Genomic DNA, 22,140 nt, shown 5'->3' on the forward strand with positions numbered 1-22,140 from the left:
AGCCACCGCCGCCCGGCTGCGTTAGGTTCCTTACGTGGGGTCCCAGGATCGAACTTAGACTGTCAGGCTTGCATGGTAATCACTTTGACCCACAGAATCATCTTACTGGACCCCCTTCCTCCCACCCCATTTCTTGTGGTTGGGGTGTGTGTGTGTATGTGTGTGTGTGTGTGTGTGTGTGTGTGTGTGTGTGTGTGTGTATGCACGCACGCGCGCGCTGTCCACTCTTCTTTAAATGTATGTGGAGGAGAGAGGATGGACTACTTGTGGAAGTCAAGTCTTTCTTTTCATCATGTGGATTCCAGGATGGAACTCACTCATCAGACACGGGTACATGGTGCCTTTACCTGCTGAGCCTTCTCTAGGATCCTTTGTTTTCCTCTCAGCTGAGGTCTTTCACTGGTCCGGAATTTATCATGCAGGCACACGAGGAGGATCGGCCCGCAAGCCCCGGCGATCTGCTTATCTCTCTTGCCCCAGCACAGGCCTTCCCTAGACATCAACTCTTTGATCTCAAGTTGGTTTTCAACTTCCAGCTTCCAGAACTGTGGGAAGTACATTTCTTTGTTTTGTTTCTAGCCTCCTATCAACGGATTGCTTTATCAGGCCAAACCCTCTAATCCAGTGGTTCTCATCCTTCCTAAGGCTGCAACCTTCTAATACAGTTTCTCATATTGTGGTAGCCCTCTCAACCATAAAATTATTTTCGTTGCTACTTCGAAACTGTAACTTTGCTACTGTTATGAGTCGTAGTGTATATATCTGATATTTCCCATGGTCTTAGGCGAACGCTGTGAAAGGTTTTTCGGCCCTCCAAGGGGTCATGACCCACAGGTTAAAAACTGCTGCTCTCAGGCAATTTTTTCTGTCTAGCCCGCGGCCCCATATTTTGCAGATACTTTCCCGTCACAGATCACGTTAACTCTCCTGTGCATTTGACTCAACTAGAACTATTAAATTCGTTTTCCCAAAATTTCAAATTAAAGACACTCATCTGAGAATGGACTTGAAACACTCCCTAGTATCATGATGAGAAGGGACTTGAAGTGAAAATTTTCAAATTGTATTTTGACTGTCCCTGACAGCGCAGGAAGCAAAACTGTGTCTATTGACACATTTTGGGAAGGAAACAAAATGTCACCTGTTGAGAAAAGACTAACATGGCAAGTAAACTCAGTGCTGAGGAGGCTGAGGCAGGGGGATTGTTTTGAGTTAGAGGCCAGCTTGATCTTCAGAGTGAGGATCTGTTGCAGACAAGCAAAATCCAACAAAAAGTGTAGCAGAAGCCGAAAAGCTTTATGAGTAGAGTTTCTAAAATTCCTATTCCCTCAATATTCGGTTATTCTTTTTGGCCTGTTTGATGTCTGGAAATAGTGTTTCTAAGGATGACACACAAGATTGTCTTCTGGTCTCCACATGAATGCACACACTTAAATATACACACATAAACCTAAAAACTCAATTTAAATGGTCAAAAGAGGAGCATCTCGGCCCATGTAAGCCAACAGTCTATCCGAGTGTCCAATCACATCACACTGGAGAAGCTCCCCTAGGAAAACCATTGTGAGAAGCCAGAATCACGACACAAACACAGCTCCATCTAATGAGAAGCATGAAGAATGAATAACTTTCTATTGTGAGTAGCTATTTAATTAAATATACCTCAGGTGTGTTTGTCTAGGATAGGCAGCCCATAGTAATGATTATTATGTGAGCTTGATCTTGTGTGTTGGCATCTTTATGTATAATACGTCATTTAATTAGGATAGCCTATAAGATAGATCTCATTATCGTGTTTATTTTGGAGGCAAGGTAGAGGATTAAACTTGCATGAGAAATAGAGGTGATGAGTCCTGGACACATTTCTGCTAACAGCTCCACCAACACTTTTGAAAGAACGGTCCCTGAGAGTTGGCTGTCAGGCCTCACCCAGTCCTACAAATCTGAAATTTGAGAAGTAGCATTTAGCAATCTGTTTTACTGGGCTATGAGGGTGATTCTGATATAGGCTAACATCTGAGAGCCAGTGCAGTTGACCACGTACGGGACCTAAAGTCTAAAGAGGAACTGGGCTATCATTCTTAGGACAACCGAGAACAGGAAAAGAAAAGGTGTCACTTAGTAAAGAAAAACAGGAGTAACGGGGAAAACAGGAGAAATTGTAGTTTCCAAAAAGAAAACTGGTAGGGAATGATGGCTTATGTATTGACTACAGGATTTCTAAAACATAACTCTGTCCACGTTACACTTGACTACAAAGAATTTATGTAGCACACATTTAGAGTAATGAGATTATTCAGTAAACACTCATGGAGTGGTTTATAACATAGTGAACACAGATTGTGAAGCCAGGGAGCCTAAATTCACATGCAAACTCCAGTCCTTAGTAGTAGTGTGCTTGGGCAATTCTATTTACCTTTCTTCAGGGTGTAAAATAGGCCATGAGCTCTACAACATGGTACTGATGGCCTATCCACATGACACTACATCGACCAACGAAGTTCCCTGTCCAACTGCTATTTCCTGCCCTCTTCAAAAAGCAGATGCTGTCAACAGTATTAGGTATTAGCAGTTTCAGGAGGCTCTGCCCCTCATGACTGGGATTAGTGTCCTGATATAAAGAGAACCCAGGTGGCTTGTTAGTTCTCCACTGTATGAGGGCATAGCGAGAAGGTGCTGTCTATAAAGACCTGGCTCACAGCAGACACCATATCGCCATTTTCTTAACTGTAACATTTCTTCCAGTTCAGGCTTCAGGCTTCCTGAATTGTAAAAAATATTGTCTATAAGCCACGGTTTGTTTGATATAGCAGCCCCCAAAGGATTAGCTGTATAAAAGAATGTAAATAAGTAAAACATGTAATGACAGAAGCTTTGCCTGGGGGGAGGGGTTGCTGTTTTATCTGCTTTTCATGCAATGAAACAAATTTTAAATCTCTATTTCACAGTTAGCAAACTAACTTGCATGATATTTTACTCAAAACTTGTTAATCACAGAGAGGTTTATTTGAAGCAACAATAAGGAAATGGCCTGTAAAAAAGAAGGAAAAACACAAAAACTTGACTTTCTACTCAAGGTCTTTGTTCTAACAAGAGTAGAATTGGCCCTCTGGGACACAGAGGGGCCTTTGATCTAAACTGGAACAACTGTCACTGTCTCTTAGTCCATGCTTTTAACTCTCAAAGGAAAAAATAAGAATTCTCCATACATTGCTTTGTGACAATAATTAGGAAAAGATTGTGTAGCTGATTTTTGCCCATTTAAATCTCTGGAATAGTCAGTTTCCCTTGAATTCCTTGGTAGTATAAAAAATTTTTTAAGTTTTCTTCACATGTAACTACAAGTATCTATCCCTGCCAAAATCCAATGGAGATGAACAACTCCACATAACTGTCATAAGAGGGTTGTGATGGGAAATGCAGTTGATATGTCTGGTTTAGTGTGGCCGACTACACAGGTAAAGCTATACCAAGGTGGTTAAGAAGTAGGCACTGTCAACTAAGGCCAAAAGATGCAGCCTCATCATCCTTCAAAGAGAAATGGTACCCAAGAATAGACGCTTGTTTCACTATTTTCAGGCCTAATGTCAGTAGTCACAGAGGATTTCTCAATATTTGGCTATACTCATCATTTATTAGTTCTTTGGCTCTAGATTTTTTTTTTTTACTCCAAGTTTTGAGATGAGAATGCCCAGCAGATATGGCCTGTTTAGAAGAATGTTTGCTCACCCAAGTAAACCACCTTTCCCATTTTCCAATACAGTCACAAATTTCAGGAAAGCTGGGACAGCGCTGCATAGTTTTTGTTTGGAATGAAAAGGCAGCCTTGACCAAATAGGTGTTTCCACACTCAGCTCCCACATTCAATTGAGATGAAAATCCACCACTCCTGCGTCGACCCATAGCTCCGCTGCTAACTTGAAGAGGAATATGTAACCTGCACATCTTTGTTTCCGTTCCCTTCTCTCCACACAGGCTCTGCTCCTCCTCCACTGTCATAGCTAGAGCCCAAGATGAGCCTTTTCGGTCTTAGCCTCTCACATATCTAAACATGTACTTGTTTCCCATCCTTACATACTTCTCAAGTTCAATGTAATTTTGACTTCAAACACTTCATGTGGTATTGAGAATGTATTTCATTTTCTGTCCTCAATGTTACATTCTTCAAGCCGTCCCACAATTGTAGCGAAATAGTTAACCACTATATTTTCAGAGGACAAAAGAAACACCGAATCTCAGAAATTTGGTTAGAAAAAGGGATTCAATTTGAAGAAACCCCCCCAAGAATATTAAAATCTAGGGGTGTTTCAGCTTGGAATTCAAGTGTCACCCTGAATTGTCACCTCAATTCTGCTGCTTCTCCTGGAAGGCTCTAACTGTGCTGTGTTGAGGCAGCTACCAGAGTTCTAGACTGTCAACCAGCTTGCTAAGAACGTAAAAGTCTCTCAGTAATTCCTTCAAGGGTCTCAGGACGAGTGTCAGTGCATCAAATTCACTAAGTTACCTTAGGCTCCTAATTTGCTACCTTTGCGATTTGGATTATTTAAATTTTCTTGTTATTGAATTTGCATTTGTAAATGGAGATTACAGTATGTATATGGCTGTGAGAATTTTAACCTCAGCACATGGAACCAGGTAAAACCACAAGCATTCTTATTAAATACCCTATGACCACCTAAGTTTGAAATTCATGTTTTCACCTCTCTTGTTCCAAACTAATGAATTACAGAAAACTGTAAACGAAGGGATTCTATTAGTTCACTGTTTTTACAGCTATTAACTTTACTACACTCTTTTTATTGATGGTGACATGGTAACAGTGATACGGTAGAGGTACTCCAAACATGCGCTCTTCATACTTGGGTTTTTGTTGTCTTCATAGCACCTAAGAGCATATGTGCAGCTCCCTCAGCAGCAGCCCAGGGATTTTTTTCTGAGTAAGAGGGAAAAAGTGGAAGTGGTGGAACTTCTGTGAAACGCTCGGGACAGGGCTTGTTATACCTCCCGCATTTTTCTTACCTGCTAAACCAAATGTGAGAAAGGACGGCTTAGGGAAGCAATTTAGAACCATCAGGACCAACTCCCAGTGATGGAGTTTTGCACTCACCTTTGTCCAGTGTTCTCAGGAAGTGGAAGGCCCCCAGCTTCCATGTTGACTCAACTAGTAGTGCCCCCATGGTGCTTGGATGGATCCTAAGGTTTCATTTCATTCCCCCATTTCAGCCTTTTGGCCATGTACCCATGTGCAAGACTATACTAACCGTATTTGGTGGCTCTTTGGGAATAGTTTCAGCTGGGTTTGGGGGGTGGGGTGGTATTTTTCTTAAATATGCCTTCAATACAAGCTTTATATAAGCTTCTTGTCTGATGAGGTCATTTCAAGATTTTTGCTTGTAAGTAAGATTAATTGGTCAATCCTGCCGTGCCTTTCATAGGCAATGCCAATAAAGCGTAAAGTGGTTTGATTGGCTAAAGTCATTATTGAGTATTGAATTAAAAGGCCTCAATCCTCTATTATACTACAAAAACCAGCCTAGTCATCACACTGATAATTCAGATGATAACCCAAGGTCACAAGCATCTTTAATAGATGTTTGCACAGGTTTCTAGCTGCTGCTTTGCAATGCTGGAGGTAAAACCCAGGGCTTCAAGTAAGTTAGGCAAGTGTTCTACACTGAGCCGTATTCCACACCCCAATGTATTTCTCGGAGCAACTAAATCACACCTAAGCCCTAGTAGATCACGTTTGTCACTGAGAGTAATGAAACTACACCATGGAAAGCAAACTGTTACTTTATAGTGTTCCTGCCCATTCAAACTACTATTTGTGCTTTAGGTGTTTTAAAGATGACTTCTATTATATGACCTTTAACACCCCTAAAGTAAGTAGATACCTTTCCATTTCTTATAGATATGGGTGTGAAACTAACAATTAATTAATTAACAAGCAGCAATGAAGTAGGCTGTCCTTGCAGAGCTGGCTGATGGCAGTTCTATTTAATACCTAGATGCTCCGGTAGGTGCTTCCCCATCTCATTGCTTCACACCCCACCCCTGCACTTCCCTGAAGCTTTCTCTGAATCTCCATCTAAGCCAGCGTGATATGCCAACTCTGTCCCCAGGCAGTCTCCTGACTGATGACTTGCCAGGTTGAGTGTTTCAGCCTTAGCAGCAGATGCCCTGATTATCTCCACTAACGTAAACAGAGCAACAGTCATCTATCACTCAGCAACCCCAAGCTGTGGGCTAGCCATCTTCACAAGACTGACTTCACTAAGTAAGAATACATGCATGACTCAGCTTGTTTAATTGACCGAGCAATAACGTAAAGCCACCTTTGTTCAGCAGACTTGATCATCAGCCTTGAAGCTTTCAGATTACCAACTTAAAAGGGAGAATGAAATATAAACTCTTTAAAGTTGATTATGAAAATTCCTTTATCTTGACTTAGGCTTTTTACTTAACTCACTGAAGATGGCCCTTAAAGAGATATATTTCTATATTCTTTGGATGGCCTTTACTATTTGCCAAGTGGCACATACATTTTTTTAAAAATATAACTGACTCATATATTCTACATGTTCTATTTAGTAAGTTTTGTTTTTGAACTGGAGGAAAATATCTGACCCACCAGCACTGATTACATTCACATATCAGTTATATTGACCTCAGACAGTCCAGAACCTGTTTTGCTGGGGAAACCATAAAGACACAAATTCTAAGCTTGTGCAACTGATTTTGTTCTTCAACAGAAACACTTTATTTCTGGATTTAGCTTCCAACTGATTGAAGGCATGTCTGATACTGAGCTAAAATGTCATTTGGAAAACTCATTTAAAAGTAACAACAACTCTGGGTAGTTCTTTTTATAGATAAATAATCATGGCTCGTAAGACTTAATGGAAAACAACTGTGTGGCTTCCAGTGGACTGCAATAGTGCTTTGCATGCTGTATGTACTAAGCAATGCTGACAGTAGCATTTATTCATGCACTATAAATGAATCGGGGGTGGGAGGAATAAAGCAAGTAGGAGCTTTAGTTGCAGCCATCCTTTCCCTACCAAGGTTCCAGTCAGATTCAGGTGGACTTTCTAAGCACAGGGTGCCACAAGAGGACACCTTCTGGCAGTTAGGCTACCATGGCATTCCCACACCCATAACCTTCCGTGTTATGTGTAACAAGTTGAAAATGAATCTAAACACTGTCAAAGGAGCTCTTCTAAGATGTTGCTTCTTTTTGAGATGGGTCTTACTATGTATGTACCCCAGGATGGCCTGGAACTCACAATCCTCCTGCCTCAGCCTCCTGAGTACAGTGTGGCACTAGATGGTCGCCAGTTGATTTTGTTTTTTTTTTTTTTATTTGCTTGTTTTTTAATGTGTATGTTTCTGAAGACATGCAAACCCTCCTACAACTCAGGCTTTAATGGCACATTATATCCTGAAGTAACACTGGCTTTCATGCTTCCTCCTCCATGAGATGTATAACTGACTTCCACCCAGGAAGCCTCTCCCAAAATCAAGTGCAGAGATGCTCTGGGATGTCCCCCTGGCATATTCTTTTCTGCTTGTGTTAGACTGTAAATATGGGAACATTTTTATTTGTCTCTGAATTTAGCACATAGCATAAACAAGATTCTGGAAAGAAACTATGCCCAACTTTGTTCTGAGACGATTCTGAAGGTCTTGTGGCTGGCCTTCCTCTTTCAAGGGTCATTAAATGAACAGCACAGACAAAGCACATCTACTGTACTATCTGTAAAGGACAGGTAGAAGCAGTGCATCCACCTCAAAGGTATCAGGAAGTTGAAAGTTGCTCCCACTGACTGCAGACACTCAACAGAGCAGTGTACTGTCATTCCTATGGAGAGTTGTGTGTGTGGTGGGGAAAGGTGGAAGGGAGGAAGGGTGGGCAGTCAACCCTTGATGAGTGCTCACTGCCCCCTTCTCCACAGCGAAATGTCCAAGTCAAGAATGCTTGCAGAGGGATGTTTGGGTGGCCTATGGGAGGGGAGGGAAGGTTAGCAAAGGAAAGAGAGAGGAGTGAGACAGAGAAGAGAGAGAGTTCTTTGTAGGCATACTTCTCAAACATTATAGGTGATTGAGTGTGTATCTTGCCATTCCCCTCTCACTGTTAACACACAAATATGAAGGCAGACGTTAAGGAAAACTGGCCCTGCTTTGTATTCCACCTACATGCTCCTACCTTCTCAGAGCCCTAAATAAATATTTGAATTACAATCTCCACTAAAGTCCCTCTGGATCTGCTGTCAGCCTCAATCGCCTGTCTGCAGAGCGCCTCTAACTCTTAGATGTTGCACCTGGAGATTCTTGCTTACTTTATGATGTGGGTTTATATGCCCTTTCATTGAAAGCAAACCGCCCTAGATAATCCAGTGAGAAAAAAATGTTACAAGGTCCACTTTCCGTTAAAAGACAAATAAAAATATTAAGCTGTTCTCTAAAATGAGGAAAAAAACATAAAAATTCAAGGTAATCTACTACTGCATTTCCTTTATCACAGATAAAGTCCCACAATATAAAATGCCTCTTTTGTGTTTTTCTCCAGACAAGGCAGAGGTTGTAGAAGAATGTAGTTCTCACTGATTTCCTTTTCTCTTTCTCTCTCTCTCTCTCTAAAGATTTGATCATAAGAGCATGTCATCCAATTTTAACCTAAAATTTTATTTAGCTATTGCTGAAAGCATTTCATTAAAAAAAAAAAGTAACTGAATATTGAAATATTAGGAACCTTATCCTTAAGGAGTGTTTACTACTCTATGTAAATGCTAAAGTGAGTTTGTGCGTGACGGGGAAAAAGGCCACCATCAGGAGGGACATGGAGCACACACCTGCAATCACAGCACATGGAAGCAGAGGTGGGAGAACTGGCACAAGGGTGAGAGGCTAGCCTGGTTGTATGGAGTGACTTCCGGGCCAGCCTGGGCTACACAGACTATGTCTTTAAAACCAGGGAGAAAAAGAGGCAATAATAGATACCTTTATGGTTTAGCAATTTGACAACTGATTAAAAAAAAAGAAGAACCAGATATTCCTATATGGCACGTGAATGGTAAACCCTGAGGTTGCTACAATGTACATACATGTACATCCTTCAAGGATGGTATCCAGAATTTCATGCATAGCTTAAGTAGAGTTCTGCATGCAACAATTCAAAAGACATGGGTATGTGTGTGTACAGAAAATAGCTACTGTGCATAGAACCACTAACACACAAACACACACACACCAAAATAAAAATAAACAAATAAACCACAAAAATACAGAAGCTGGAAAGCTGGATCAGCAGTTAAGAGTGCTCACTGCTCTTAAAGGGTACCTGAATTTGATTCCCAGCACCCACTTGGTGGTTCATAACCATCCATATTTCCAGCTCCATATCAAATGCCCTCTTCTGGCCTCTGAGGGCACTGTATGCACACTGTGCACAGACATGTGGACAAAACACCCATACACATAAAATTAAGCTAAGAAAATTTTTAAAGCTTAACTTGGCCCTTCTAAAAAACTGAGATAGTTCAATAACAACCATTAAATTGTAGAGAAACAGATGGAAAGGGTATTGTGCATGATGGTGGAGAAAGGTACACACTACTCATGTATGTAGAGCAGAAGACAGTTTCGTGTACTTGTGTCCGTGGTTCTCTCCTTCCACCTTTCTATGGGTTTTGGGGATCAACTCCAGTTGTCAGCTTTGCTCAGGCTACAGTTTATCCTGATGAAAAATAATTTGCTAAACACATAACCATAATTTTCAAATAGTCAGAGCAATAATAAATATTTAAATACATACAGTGGAAGGATACCCCCCTTTAGGATCTTTATCTTCTAACCAATTTTCTTTGACTTTACTAAAAAACCAACAACAAAAGTTGCTGTTTTGTTGTTTGGTTAAATGAAAGACACTAGACAAAAGGGTTCCAATCTTGACCTAGCCTAACAGTATTAGCTAGCAAATTGTGTGCCATCTTGTAGGCACATAGTGATTCTTCAAAATACAGTTTCTATGTTGAGTAAGCACTACACAAACGTAAGGCTGTATCAATCTGTCTGTAATGTAGGCAGTGCTGCTCTGCCTCCCACAGTTAGGCTGCACACAGCTGGCTCTGAGGCTACATTTAAAGCGCTGTGCTGGTAATAACTATTCTAGCAAGGCAAACAACTATTCTAGTAAAGCAAACAAAAAGCAGCTTCTCTTTACAATGGCATATTTAACAGAAGCCAGCATGTGTCTAGGTAGCTAACTCAAACTACAACTGAACGACATTAACTATGTTTTTGAGAACACAGTGCTTAACGGAAGTGCAATGCAAGCCTATCTGCTCACTGTTCTTCAAAACAGAACACCTATCTTCATTAATTAAGAGGTCACTGTCTTGTCTTGTTTTGTTGTTGGGAATGGGAAAGAGTTGCAGAAGACAGCAGTGGTTTCATGGGAAGCATCCCTATCTCCTACTTCAACCTTTTCCCACCAGAGTGAGAAGTGAATAAAGACAGCAACATTTTACAAAAGTTAACTTATATTAAAAGTATTTTGTATGTCAACAATTTAATACTACAAAGTAGTACTTCAATACAAAGCAGTTCAAATATTAACTTCTTTAAACTGTTAAACTTTATTATAAATTAAATTTTCTTTACAAAAAAAATTGCACATAATATTTGACCACTCTTAGGTTCTGATGCACTGGCATTTGCAATAGTTTCTTTAAATCTTCAAGTTAAACAGTCTCAGCAAGGAGTCCAGAACGTAGGAAGGGCAATAAACAACCCTGCTAGAACATTCAAGTGCAACTAGCAGACTTGTGGCCATGGCAGTTACACTTTCCTTAAGATGGACTGCTTACGTGTGCAACCCTGAAAGGAAGAATCTCAGAGGTTTAAAGAGGAGGAACTAAAAGGGGCTGCCTGCTCCTTACTGTAAACACGGCCCTGGAAACTAAATCCCAAACAAGAATCTCTCAGGCATCAGAGAGTGTCAAGTGGATCAGGAGTAGCACAACATAAAGGTAGGGAAAGGAAAAAACGAAACCAAAACAAATCAAATGAAAAGAAACGTCAGTCGCTTTGAGGAGCTATACTTACGTACATGATGTTAGAGAATCTGGCAGGGCCCAGAAACAGGCCAAACAGGAAGTTCATTTATCCATTCCAAGAGTGTCATTCATGTTCATTGCTTCCGGTTTTAAGGACAGGATATTGTAGGGAACTTGATATGATCAATAATGCTTGTCTGTCTTACACAGACCTTAGCCAGGGATCAGCCTAATCTTGAAGAATCATTCAAATAATTTTGGCAATTATTATAAGGGCTTAGAACTGACTGCACCCAGTGTTCAGTGATTCTTGCTTTCTGTTTTGTTACTGTTTAAATTTAAGAGCTCATTTAGGCTGACTCCAATCTCTTGGCACTTGGAAACTAGTTTTCTCAGGTTATCAGTTTTACCTCCTTCTGATGCTTCAAACAAGAGTTGCTGTAAAAGACAGGGAAGCATAGAAGTAAGAGATAGCTAGATTTTGAGCATTTACCACATCAATGGATATGGCACATGCAGAAAATTTATAGGAAAACGTCAAGATAAAATAAAAGATAAAAAGCATTACATCTTTCCATAGTGATGCACAAAGAGGTAACTTCTGTAAGGCTCTCTGATATAAACGGTGGACCTATAAGATAGACAGACACACTGTCATCAGAACACACGATGGACAACAGCTTCCCAATCCTGTCCAAGTCAAGGCGGAACTTTACAGTACACTAGCATTCAAGTCAAAACTACTTGTCTTGGGCTTTAGAGGTTCCAAGTAGAGTTCTGAATGTTAACTTCTATCTTTAGTCCTTTTAAAGTGAGAGGCCAACAAAAGGGGCAGAACAGCTAAAAGGGAAAAGTGGCCCATCTGATAATTCAATAACGGACGGCTTACCTCTCTTTGTCCCTTTAGAACAATCTCAGCAGCAATGGCTCTAAGGGAAAAAAGGATATAGAAAAGGGGGAAAATTTGTATATATCTTCAAACAAAAGAAACACCATCACTGGTAGAACACTGATTGTGGGAATCTGAGTACAAAACTTCCTGAAAGTAACAGGCTAAACTTCCAAGGAGAGTAACCTATAGTGAAAAGAAAAATTCAACAATTTTTATCAACTTTACAAGAATAAACAGACCAGTGTTTTTGAACATGAATAAGATTCATGGGAGGGAGGGGGGAAAGAAACACAACTGAAAACTAGTTTTAAAAAGACCTGGTACTAACATCTTTAAAACAAGAAAGAAACCAGCCTATAACAGGGAAAACCCTACAACTGAAAGATGGTCCTAAAGTGTTAGACACATTTACTTGTTCGATAACAATATTGTATTGCTATCTAAATGTTCTCACTCATTAAAATGATATTATTATTATTATTACTTTTTTTAAGATCGTAGAAGCAGCTATTAACAAGCATTTTACTCACTCTAGGTATTAAACTATACCAAGTGCCCCAAACAACTCTGCATTAGATCTGCCTAGGAGAAGAAGGGAGGAAGATGCTATTTCAGATTTACCTGTCTGGAGCAACCCTTACAAATAAAAGCATAGCTATAAAAACATGTACATGATTGTTGCATTACATTTTCCAGGTGGCCAGGCATGTTGGGATATTATATGTAAACATCTTGGCTTGGAGTTTCAGAATCTGAACATTGCTTTCTTCCCATTCGTGCTGAAGTAGCCTGTAAAGCACATTCAAGAAAATGAACAAAGCATTCAAAGTATAGGGCACCCCAAATGCGCTCTATAACAGAATGTATGACAAAGTACAAAGGTCGGTAGGTTAAATCCTATCAGGGACATTCACATATCCCTCAACTCAATACACTAATGCAATTTTTAAAAATATTTTTCCTTCATAGAGCATACAGCATATTGAATATTTCTGAGACTAAAATGGAAATATAACGGCTAAATGTCAAGCTCTTATTCTCACGGTGGGGGGAGGTAACAGGGATAACCATAGAAGAATGTACCAAAACAAAAGGAGTGTGGTTTACCCACAATTAAACTACTTAAGTTCTAAAATGCTTATCATAACAGAAACTAGATACAATCATATTTTCTACTTAACATGCTTATCAAAGATAATTTTCTTTATTCAAATTTCCACCATTAGTTTCTGAAGATTAACATGGTTGGCATGAAATTTAATTATTAGCCATGAACAATATAGCTAATTTTCTTACAAACTTAAGCCTTTGGATTATTTCTCAGAGTTATATTATATATATCACATGCATCATAGTATGGAGAATATACTTTAAACCACAAGAGAATATCCAATGAACACTTGAGGTATTTTGTAAACTATAAAAGCAGCTTTATGGTGAGATACAACCAATACCGTGCAAACGACAGCACAAGTGGACGGCCAAGCACAGCCAGGGTAAAGTACTCCACTGCGTACCCTGACAGAGTACATAAAGCACAAGGGAGTGTTCCGAAATTCCCTTACTCTAACTGAATGCAGGAAACCCCAGGTCAGTGCTTAAATAGGGGTGAGGACTTAATTTCAGGAATCTTGATTTTATGTCACCAATCTGTAAGATTCCATTACATGCTAAATATTTGAATAATTGCCATGAAAATCTCTTCATGTTCTTCTACCATGTAACAGATTTACTGCTTAGAATGCATATATATGCTAATGACAAATAGTATATTTATAATCTACAGTTCTCTGAAATGAACAGATTTTCACATTGGCTTTTGTATGAATAACTAAATATGATTTGACAATTCTGAGATAAAGTAGTATATATATCCATGAGGAAAGGGCAGAACTACACATACCAAGTTTTCGAGAATAATTTCATATGAAGGGCCTATACTACCGAGCTGAAAACCAAAATTTTTCTTACCTCAGTGCAAGTCGAGAATTAGTTGGCATAACAGAGCAAAACCGTTCCAAGGTTTTGGAGTGCTGAGTCTTTGGAACACAGCTCAAATAAAAGAAAATAACCTGCAAAGGTTGATGGAGGGGAAATGAGTGTGCGACTACAAGGCAGAATCCAGTTACTGTATGCATTTTAATGAAAAGGGAGTCTTGAAGACACAAATGAACCAATTATAACGTGTGATTAATTACCATTCATTTTAAATCTAAGTGAGAGACTATGGTCTGAGGACGAGAGCCAAGGGCAAAGCACTGACAGGAGCCAGGAGTCTGAGGGTTCAGTCCTGAGTCTACCTTTACTTGCTGCACTGCTGGAGTCAAGAGGGCTAAGTGTACTTGCCACATCTTGCTCATGGAACCCCTGTGAGAAAATGTGTGAGTTAATATCCACGGAGTGTTTCTAGTTCCTGGGATGAAGAATGGCACAGAAGCACTACGCACAGTACCTGGTTATCCTGATTAGTGCAGAACCATCCTGTGGGGTGGGGTCTAAATCTAATCTGAACTTCAGAAGTAGGGGCTTTTGGCTACATTATATTGACTGAAATGAGACTGAAAGAGAATGAAGCACTCTGCTTCATCACCTATAATATACCATTGTTGGTGCATCATTAATCAGGTCTTACTACTATAAATGTAAGCAGCACCTCGTTCCTATAATATACCATTGTTGGTGCATCGTTAATCAGGTCTTACTATTATAAGTGTAAACAGCACCTCGTTCCTATAATATAGCATTGTTGGTGCATGTTAATCAGGTCTTACTATTATAAACGTAAACAGCACCTCATTTGCAGCTTTGTTACATCCCGTAGCTGCATTTGCTGACTCTACAGGGCCTGACGGGGCCCCTCTTCCTAGACTTGGAAGTATGAAGAGCTGATGACAGGAATGACAGGGAATGTTAGGAAAGTGGTCAAAGGAAAAGCTCCCGATGTAAAACAGTAGTTTTACTTTGCTGTCAATGTTCAGTTTTCTTTGTTATATACAAACATCTACAGAAAAAAATACAAATTCTTACCCGATTATGAAATTCATAGTTGGACCAGTAATCAGCACTGCTAAAAGGGATGGGGTATCGGGCAGGGACAGTAACCAAACATCTATTCACTAAGTCAGTAAAAAATTTGAATTCTTGGACTTTGTTTCTGGATCCAGCAGCTCTATTATTGGCAAAGACAAGATAACTGCCAAGAGAAAAACACTGTACTTAGCATGTAAGCCGGCGACTCACCAAGAGCTCACCACCCTTTCCCACCATAGGACCGTTCTGAAAATCCCATTCATAAAGGAGGACACTTACTCCATCCAGATCTTCTGCACTATATCAGACCTCATGGCCACCCCCAATGCTGCCTCATATGCTTCTACTGTCTCTTTAATACTTGATTGAAGAGGATGACAAAGACTGTTTAAGAAATGAAGAACACGTATGTTTACAGTTTGATTTTGTTAGTAAGGGAATGACAATGGACACTTTAAACATCACAGATATTATTACAGTAAAGTATACTTGCTCGTGTCTTTGAGTAAGTAATCAGCCTTAGCATCTCTTTAAATTTGCTTCAGTGACACTTTTTAATACTCCATAATTCAGTAATAAACATCAGTTATAAATATTAAGATAGGCTTAAGAGGTAATGTTCCTCTTCACAGTGGGTAATGTCTTACCAGTAAATCAGCCACAGATAAGGGACTTGGTTGTTAAATACATCATCATCAAAACTCCCTTTACATAAACAGGCTGGAATGTCAAGTGGTCCTGGGATATTTAAGAGGTATCTGCAAGAAGAAAATCCCTACATTGTATGAAATTATGCCTAGGCACACGTGGATTAAAATACAAACATGGATAATCTTGAATTTCAACGTAATTGAAATATTTCTACAAAATAATGAACTTTTCTAAAATCATACTTACTCAAAGTTTTTTTTTTTTTTTCGAGACAGGGTTTCTCTGTGTAGCTTTGCGCCTTTCCTGGAACTCACTTGGTAGCCCAGGCTGGCCTCGAACTCACAGAGATCCACCTGGCTCTGCCTCCCGAGTGCTGGGATTAAAGGCGTGCACCACCACCGCCCGGCTTTACTCAAAGTTTTACTTTTATATCAATATGAACTCTCCCCAAATAAATTTGTAATTCTATCCCCCAAATTAAACAAATCATCTAATTGAACCTAATCAAAATTAAAGACCAAATAAGATTACCAAGTCTCTGAAATTTCCACAAAATCTGTACATTCTTATAAGGGGGAAAAGTGCTTACAAAACCCGCTATCTGAATCTTACACACACACACACACACACGCACGCACGCACGCACGCACGCACGCACGCACGCACGCACGCACGCACGCACGCACACGCACACACACAAAAGGTTAGACATAACAAATAAAATATTACCTACTATCAGAAAGAGCCATTATCAAACAAAGTAGAGAAATGCTCTAGATTATACTGCCCCTTTTCAAAAACAGATAGAATATTACAGGTTCTCAGAAACTTGAACAAGAAGTTTGACTTTCACTACTTCAGCTTTCCTTCTGATGTATCTCAGTCTCTTCATGTGTAACCCCAGAGTCTCAGATTCCTCTGATCTCGAAATGGCAATCTATTATAATCATCTGCATTAGATTTTAAAAGGACTACAAGGAGGAAAGTTTTAAAAGGCTAGCCCAGCTTGTGGGAAGGCAGCAACACAGGACATCTGGAAGTTGGGTTATCATCCCACACTATCACAGCCAGCTCTATTACCCCAAGTTAGCCACTAGATTTCTAAGGATTTTAGAATCCTCCATTGACTTCAAATCTAAAATACATAAAACTGTATAAACTCTACGGTAACTTCCTCAAAGTGAATGAAAACACTAAGTTAACTTTCTAAATTTATTTGAAACAAATGAAATAAATGAAATAGTTCATACTGCTTGTCATCTTTATATTAAATGTCACAAAGAAAAAGCTGATCAATTTACTTCCAGGTAAATAAATATTACAGTGCCACATGTTTCCCTTTATAATTTCTGCCCATAAAATTCTTTCTTTGAAGCTGGATGGTGGCACACGCCTTTAATCCCAGCACTCGGGAGGCAGAGGCAGGTGGATCTCTGTGAGTTCGAGGCCAGCCTGGGCTACAGAGAGAGGTAGAGAACAGCCAGGGATACTTACTGAGAAATTCTGTCTCAAGCAAACAGAGGGGGGTAGAATTATATCTCGACTATATTATGAACACTTATTTCTACTAATTAACTGATTATAATGTAAGCTTAAAATTATATATAAACATAAGGTGTGTGTACATAAATATAGCAATGCCAAAAATTACCTCATTCAATGGCATTCTCCTGATATTTGATTCAAAAGACTTTTTGTTTTCTCACTATGTAACCCAGGCTGGTCTTAAACTCACATCCTTCTACCTTAGTCTCTCAAGTGCTTGGATCACAAGTGTGTGCCACCATGCCTGGCCAAAAGGCTTCTTAAATTAATCCTTGTTTAGACAAGAACTTTTAAAAGTACAGGTGTCTTTTCCTAATTCTTGGTGATATATGATTATTTCACAGAAGAATTTAATAAAGCAAGATGTCTCAGTAAAAAACAATGAGATGATTTAGAGGCAATCTAGCTCCAAATTTTTATTGCTACCATTTTTTATTCTGCTCAATTAAGCTAGCCTCAAGAAGATCTAAAGACCTTTGATTAGTTACCAAGGCAAAATCTGGCATCATCCCCTTCTAATCTAAACCAATTACCGCCATGCCCAAGGGAAAACCAGAACACAAGTCTGTAAAGGGTTTTGTTTGGCCTTGAATTAGTCCTTTGCCAAAGTTGGAAATCAATTTAATTTTAAAGGGAAAAAAAAAAGGCATGGAGGAGGGGAACTTCTGAATTCCTTATATTTTTCTTTTGTTAATTCACATTTAAAACCATTTTGCTTGTAACTATTTAAAATATTAATGTGGATATAACAAAGAATTTTTTTCATGCAAACATTTTCTGGTTCAAGGAAACAAAACAAAACAAAAACAGTACTGATCCCTTACAAAGCAGTAAAGAGGAGGAAGGAAGAAAAGTTTAATGTCTTCCACAAAATCATCCTTTCATGATCTGACATATCTTTAAATGTTAGAACAGAGCTCTCAGCCAAGCAAGAATAGTAAATACAGAGCTACTGAGAAACTGATGGGTAAGGAAAAAAATCCTCTAAAGCTGTTTAGAGAACATTTCAGAGGCTGAAGTAGGTATAGAATTAAGAGTTTTGTTTTTGATCCATTGTTAATCAGCAAGTAAGACACATTTTTTAATCAATGAGATTATCTCAGGACACGTAGTTACTACAGTATTAAGCACCACAGTTATCAAATATTAACAAGCTAAATGGAGAAGTTACAGTAAGCCTTACATTGTATGAGAAAGCATTTTATATATTGCCTTCATTTTTATTATTCTGTTTATCTAAGTCTCCTAACAGTTCTGTGAGCAGGTATTCAACTGCTAAATAATCAGCCTGAAATGCAATCAGCCAACAAGAAAAAAACATCTTTCCACTGACCTATATTCTCTCTCACTCAACAAATCAAAATTTGCACAACTTACCGAAATAAATCCATGTTACTATACTTCTCAAACCCAGGTTTAAAGAAGGATGCAATAAATTGCCGCAAAAATGGAAGAAGATTATCACCTCGGTTCTATTTAAAAAAAAAAAAAAAAAAAGGAATGACACATATCAGGCTTATAATAATTGATAAAAATGTTTGAAAGCCTTTCTTGAAAAATCATGATGAAATTATACTTCTTGGGCAGATGGGGACAAAATGAGTAAGTTTAGGACACATTCTCACGTCTTGAGATGACTGGTTCTAATTGTCAACTTGACACAATCTAAAACCACCTGGGAAGGGAGTCTCAGGGGGACTGTCCAGATCAGTTAACCTGTGGGGACGGTCTTGGTTGCAACTTGCTATGGGAAGCCTCAGTCCACTGTGGATGGTACCAATCTTAAGGCAGAGGATGCTGAACTAACTCTGTAGTATGGCCAGCAGGTGAGCACTACCAGGCACACATGCACTCCCCCGTCTCTGTTCCTGACTGTGAATGTATGACCAGATGCTTCACACTCCTCATGCTGAAATAATGGACCTGACCTGGAACTATGAGCTAAATAACCCGTCTTCCCTAAGCTGCTTTTATCACTTTTTTAACAAAATCATAGCAACAGAAATGAATTTAAAACACCCCTGAATTAAAATCAACTAGCCATTAAACAACATATCTAATATTATCTCAGGCTCCAATTCACCCACTAAGGTCTTAAGCAGCTCTCACATTTACAACTGAAATGGATACTTTGGGTATAAACATGAGTAACTGTGTGTGCTTTTGAGGAGTTCACAGACACAAAGCACTAGAGCAAATGCTGTGGTAAAGCTGTAGCAAACCAGGAAAATCTAGTTTAACCTACAGAAGGCAGAAGGACCAATAAGGATATATTTCCAGGGGAAGTCATTGGTGAAGGAATACAAAACACAGAAACATCGTATTTTAAGAATCATGAGTTATTTTTACCTGCAAGATGAAAAACTTGCACAGATGATAAAAAATTTCTGCATTCTGGGGATTATTTTCAAATGCGGTCAGCCATACCATTTGGGCTTTGTCATACTGATCTGTTTTCAAATACAAAGCAGCAAGGGTTTCCAGTAGCTGGCAGTTTGTGGGGCATGATTCCAATAAGCTTTTGCAAAGCTCTACTGCTGCCTCATACCTTAAGAAAAGAAAGATGGCTGAACACACTTCTGCCAAGACTGACTTTTAACGGAGTTGTCTGTTAATCGAGCCTTACCTCTCGAGGAGCTGGTGCAGCGCAATCATGTTTGTGTACAGTGGAAGGCAGACCTCTGTTCTTTCCCCACTGGTAAGGTTCTCATCTGTACAAGCTTTCACTGCATCTACCACAGAACATCACAAAGTGAACCAAACACGCAGTCATCATTTGACTATGTTATAACAACTCTACGAGACCAAGAAAAAGGGAAGCCCTAGCCTTTACTCCTGTCATCCTTTTCATCTCCACTTGACCCCGACATTTACCCAAATGAGGTGTTTCAGGTATCACTAAACTCTATATATTACCTTACTATCACTATATATTACCTTACTTCCTGTTAAGAGTACAGCTAACTGTCTCATATGAGATCCCATAATAAGCCGTATTTTTACTTGTTAGTGTCTGCAACTATCATAAATTCCTTAAAACTCACTCCAAAAATAGAACCACAAAATTATCTTTTAATCTTTCTCTGATGACTTGAGAGGAGTCTCCCAATGTCTTCCCTAAACTAGACTTTTCCTCACTTTTAAAAGACTTATTTTTCCACCAAAAACCTAAGCTTAGTCCTTCAGCTGAGCCTGCACCTTCTTCTGGAATGGTAATGTTACTCTGCATAACACAAGCATGTGCCACAGCACTCCTGGGGAGGTCAGAAGACTAGGTGCAGGTACTCCGTCTCCCCTCTCGTGTGTGTGTGTGTGTGTGTGTGTGTGTGTGTGTGTGTGTGTGCCTCTCCTGAGATGGACTACCATCATCAGTCTTGGCTGCCCGTGCCTTTCTCCAGAACCATCTCTGGCCCTGTTACTTTTCTTATACCTCCTCAGTCCCAGAAATTCACTCTGCTTTGTTTTCCTGTATACAGTAAAAATTTCCACCATTCTCTCCTTAAAGAATCTCTTAGCAATCAACTCTGTAACACTTCAAAAGGTCTTAAAATTCACCATCATCCCATTAATCAAGTTTAATCTTTTCGTTACCTAGCAGAATTCTTTTCTAAGGACTCTCCTTCAAATTCTCTTTAAACTCATTACACAAACTCTCATTAGCTTGCTTTTTATTTCCCTAGCTCCTCTAACAGAACAACCTTTTCTCTTTCTTCACTGGGTTATTCAATGACTTCCTAGGTGCTTACCTAGGAATTCCTCCAAAGTGCTCAGGAAATACAGACAAACAAGCACAGGCCTAGTCTTTGAGAAGGTCCCTTGGGCACATCTCAGTCCTCTCTTGCTTCAAAGCTCAGTTCCACCTCTCAGACACCTTCCTTGAACATGCAAACCTACAATAATCTCTCCCTCTTGAGTTCAGGACTTGTACCAAATAATTCTATAAATATCAGATTCTTTCCTCTGTAGCATACAATTCACACTACATATTAATACATTATATATATGGTCTTATAGACTTAATAATTATGTCAAATGCATAGATCTCACAGAGATTATACTTATTTTATCCTTATTGTAGGGAGGAACAGGTTTTAAACTTTATTATATGTTCAATGGCAGATATATGTTTAGAATATAATAGTCATAAAATTCATTGATGGAGAAAATATTAGCTAGATGAAAAAACAAAACCTATCCTTTAAGCTTCCCCCTTAAAGGATTGCCAGAAGAACAAAACCAAACTCAAATAAACAAGAAACCTAGTTCTCCAATTCAATCAACTCCTCTACCCCAATTATATTATCAGTAAGTGTGTATGCATTCAGATGCACATGTATTTATTAACAACACACTTAACTGACATCCTTTGCCATATATAAATCATAATGTAACTTTTATATGTAATGACCATCTTAAGTAATTCAGTAATATTAAAAATATTTAGATAATAAACTGCAGTTATAACTTAAGTTATCCCATTTTACAAAGAATCCTAATGAATAAATGAACTGGTGTGCTAAACTTTGGTTTTGTAATTTGTAATGTTCATGTTATAATTTATAAATATCACTTACCTTCAAAAACTGCTAATAATAAGTCAGGATTAGTCTTTACATCTTGAACCGCTTGCCATGGCATTACAAATGGTTCTGTGTTAACAATTCTTGAAGGATTAGCATTGGATGGATCATAAAGTTTGGAAGGGAGACTATTAAACTCAATAAGATGTATGTAGGCCAGCCACGCCAAACAGCGATCATCTGTCTTTAGGTATTCGGCTACTATTGCATCATTAGCCAATTTTAATGCATTCTAGGGAAAATGAAAATAATTTGTAAGTGTTTTTAAAAATACATTTCTATCCACAATCAGATTCAAATCTAAAGAATGAAACCGTTATATTTTAAGTGATTTTTAAATCCATAAGTGGAAAAAAAAAATTTTTTTTTTGAGACAAGGTTCTCT

At 38.9% G+C, this 22,140-nt stretch overlaps 1 protein-coding gene across 2 annotated transcripts in view; it reads right to left on the reverse strand.

Annotated features, from left to right (window-relative positions):
• Nucleotides 1–10,613: 10,613 nt before the first annotated feature.
• The window catches only part of Zfc3h1 (zinc finger C3H1-type containing), a 54,613-nt gene continuing 43,086 nt past the window's right edge, over nt 10,614–22,140 (reverse strand). Inside the window, exons 24-35 of one of the 2 annotated variants that reach the window (XM_059245731.1) lie at nt 21,750–21,987; nt 19,802–19,907; nt 19,525–19,723; nt 18,553–18,647; nt 15,627–15,737; nt 15,259–15,363; nt 14,977–15,142; nt 13,921–14,021; nt 12,637–12,738; nt 11,947–11,986; nt 11,626–11,688; nt 10,614–11,495 (exon numbers count right to left, since the gene is read on the reverse strand). In XM_059245731.1, coding sequence (XP_059101714.1) covers nt 11,358–11,495; nt 11,626–11,688; nt 11,947–11,986; nt 12,637–12,738; nt 13,921–14,021; nt 14,977–15,142; nt 15,259–15,363; nt 15,627–15,737; nt 18,553–18,647; nt 19,525–19,723; nt 19,802–19,907; nt 21,750–21,987 — 1,464 coding nt within the window. In that variant the 3' untranslated portion in view covers nt 10,614–11,357. Of the gene's footprint in view, nt 11,689–11,946; nt 11,987–12,636; nt 12,739–13,920; nt 14,022–14,976; nt 15,143–15,258; nt 15,364–15,626; nt 15,738–18,552; nt 18,648–19,524; nt 19,724–19,801; nt 19,908–21,749; nt 21,988–22,140 lie in introns of both variants that reach the window. The other variant, XM_059245730.1, reaches the window with a different exon arrangement.

Source organism: Peromyscus eremicus, chromosome 18 (genome assembly GCF_949786415.1).
Source record: "Peromyscus eremicus chromosome 18, PerEre_H2_v1, whole genome shotgun sequence".
Lineage (NCBI taxonomy): Eukaryota > Metazoa > Chordata > Mammalia > Rodentia > Cricetidae > Peromyscus > Peromyscus eremicus.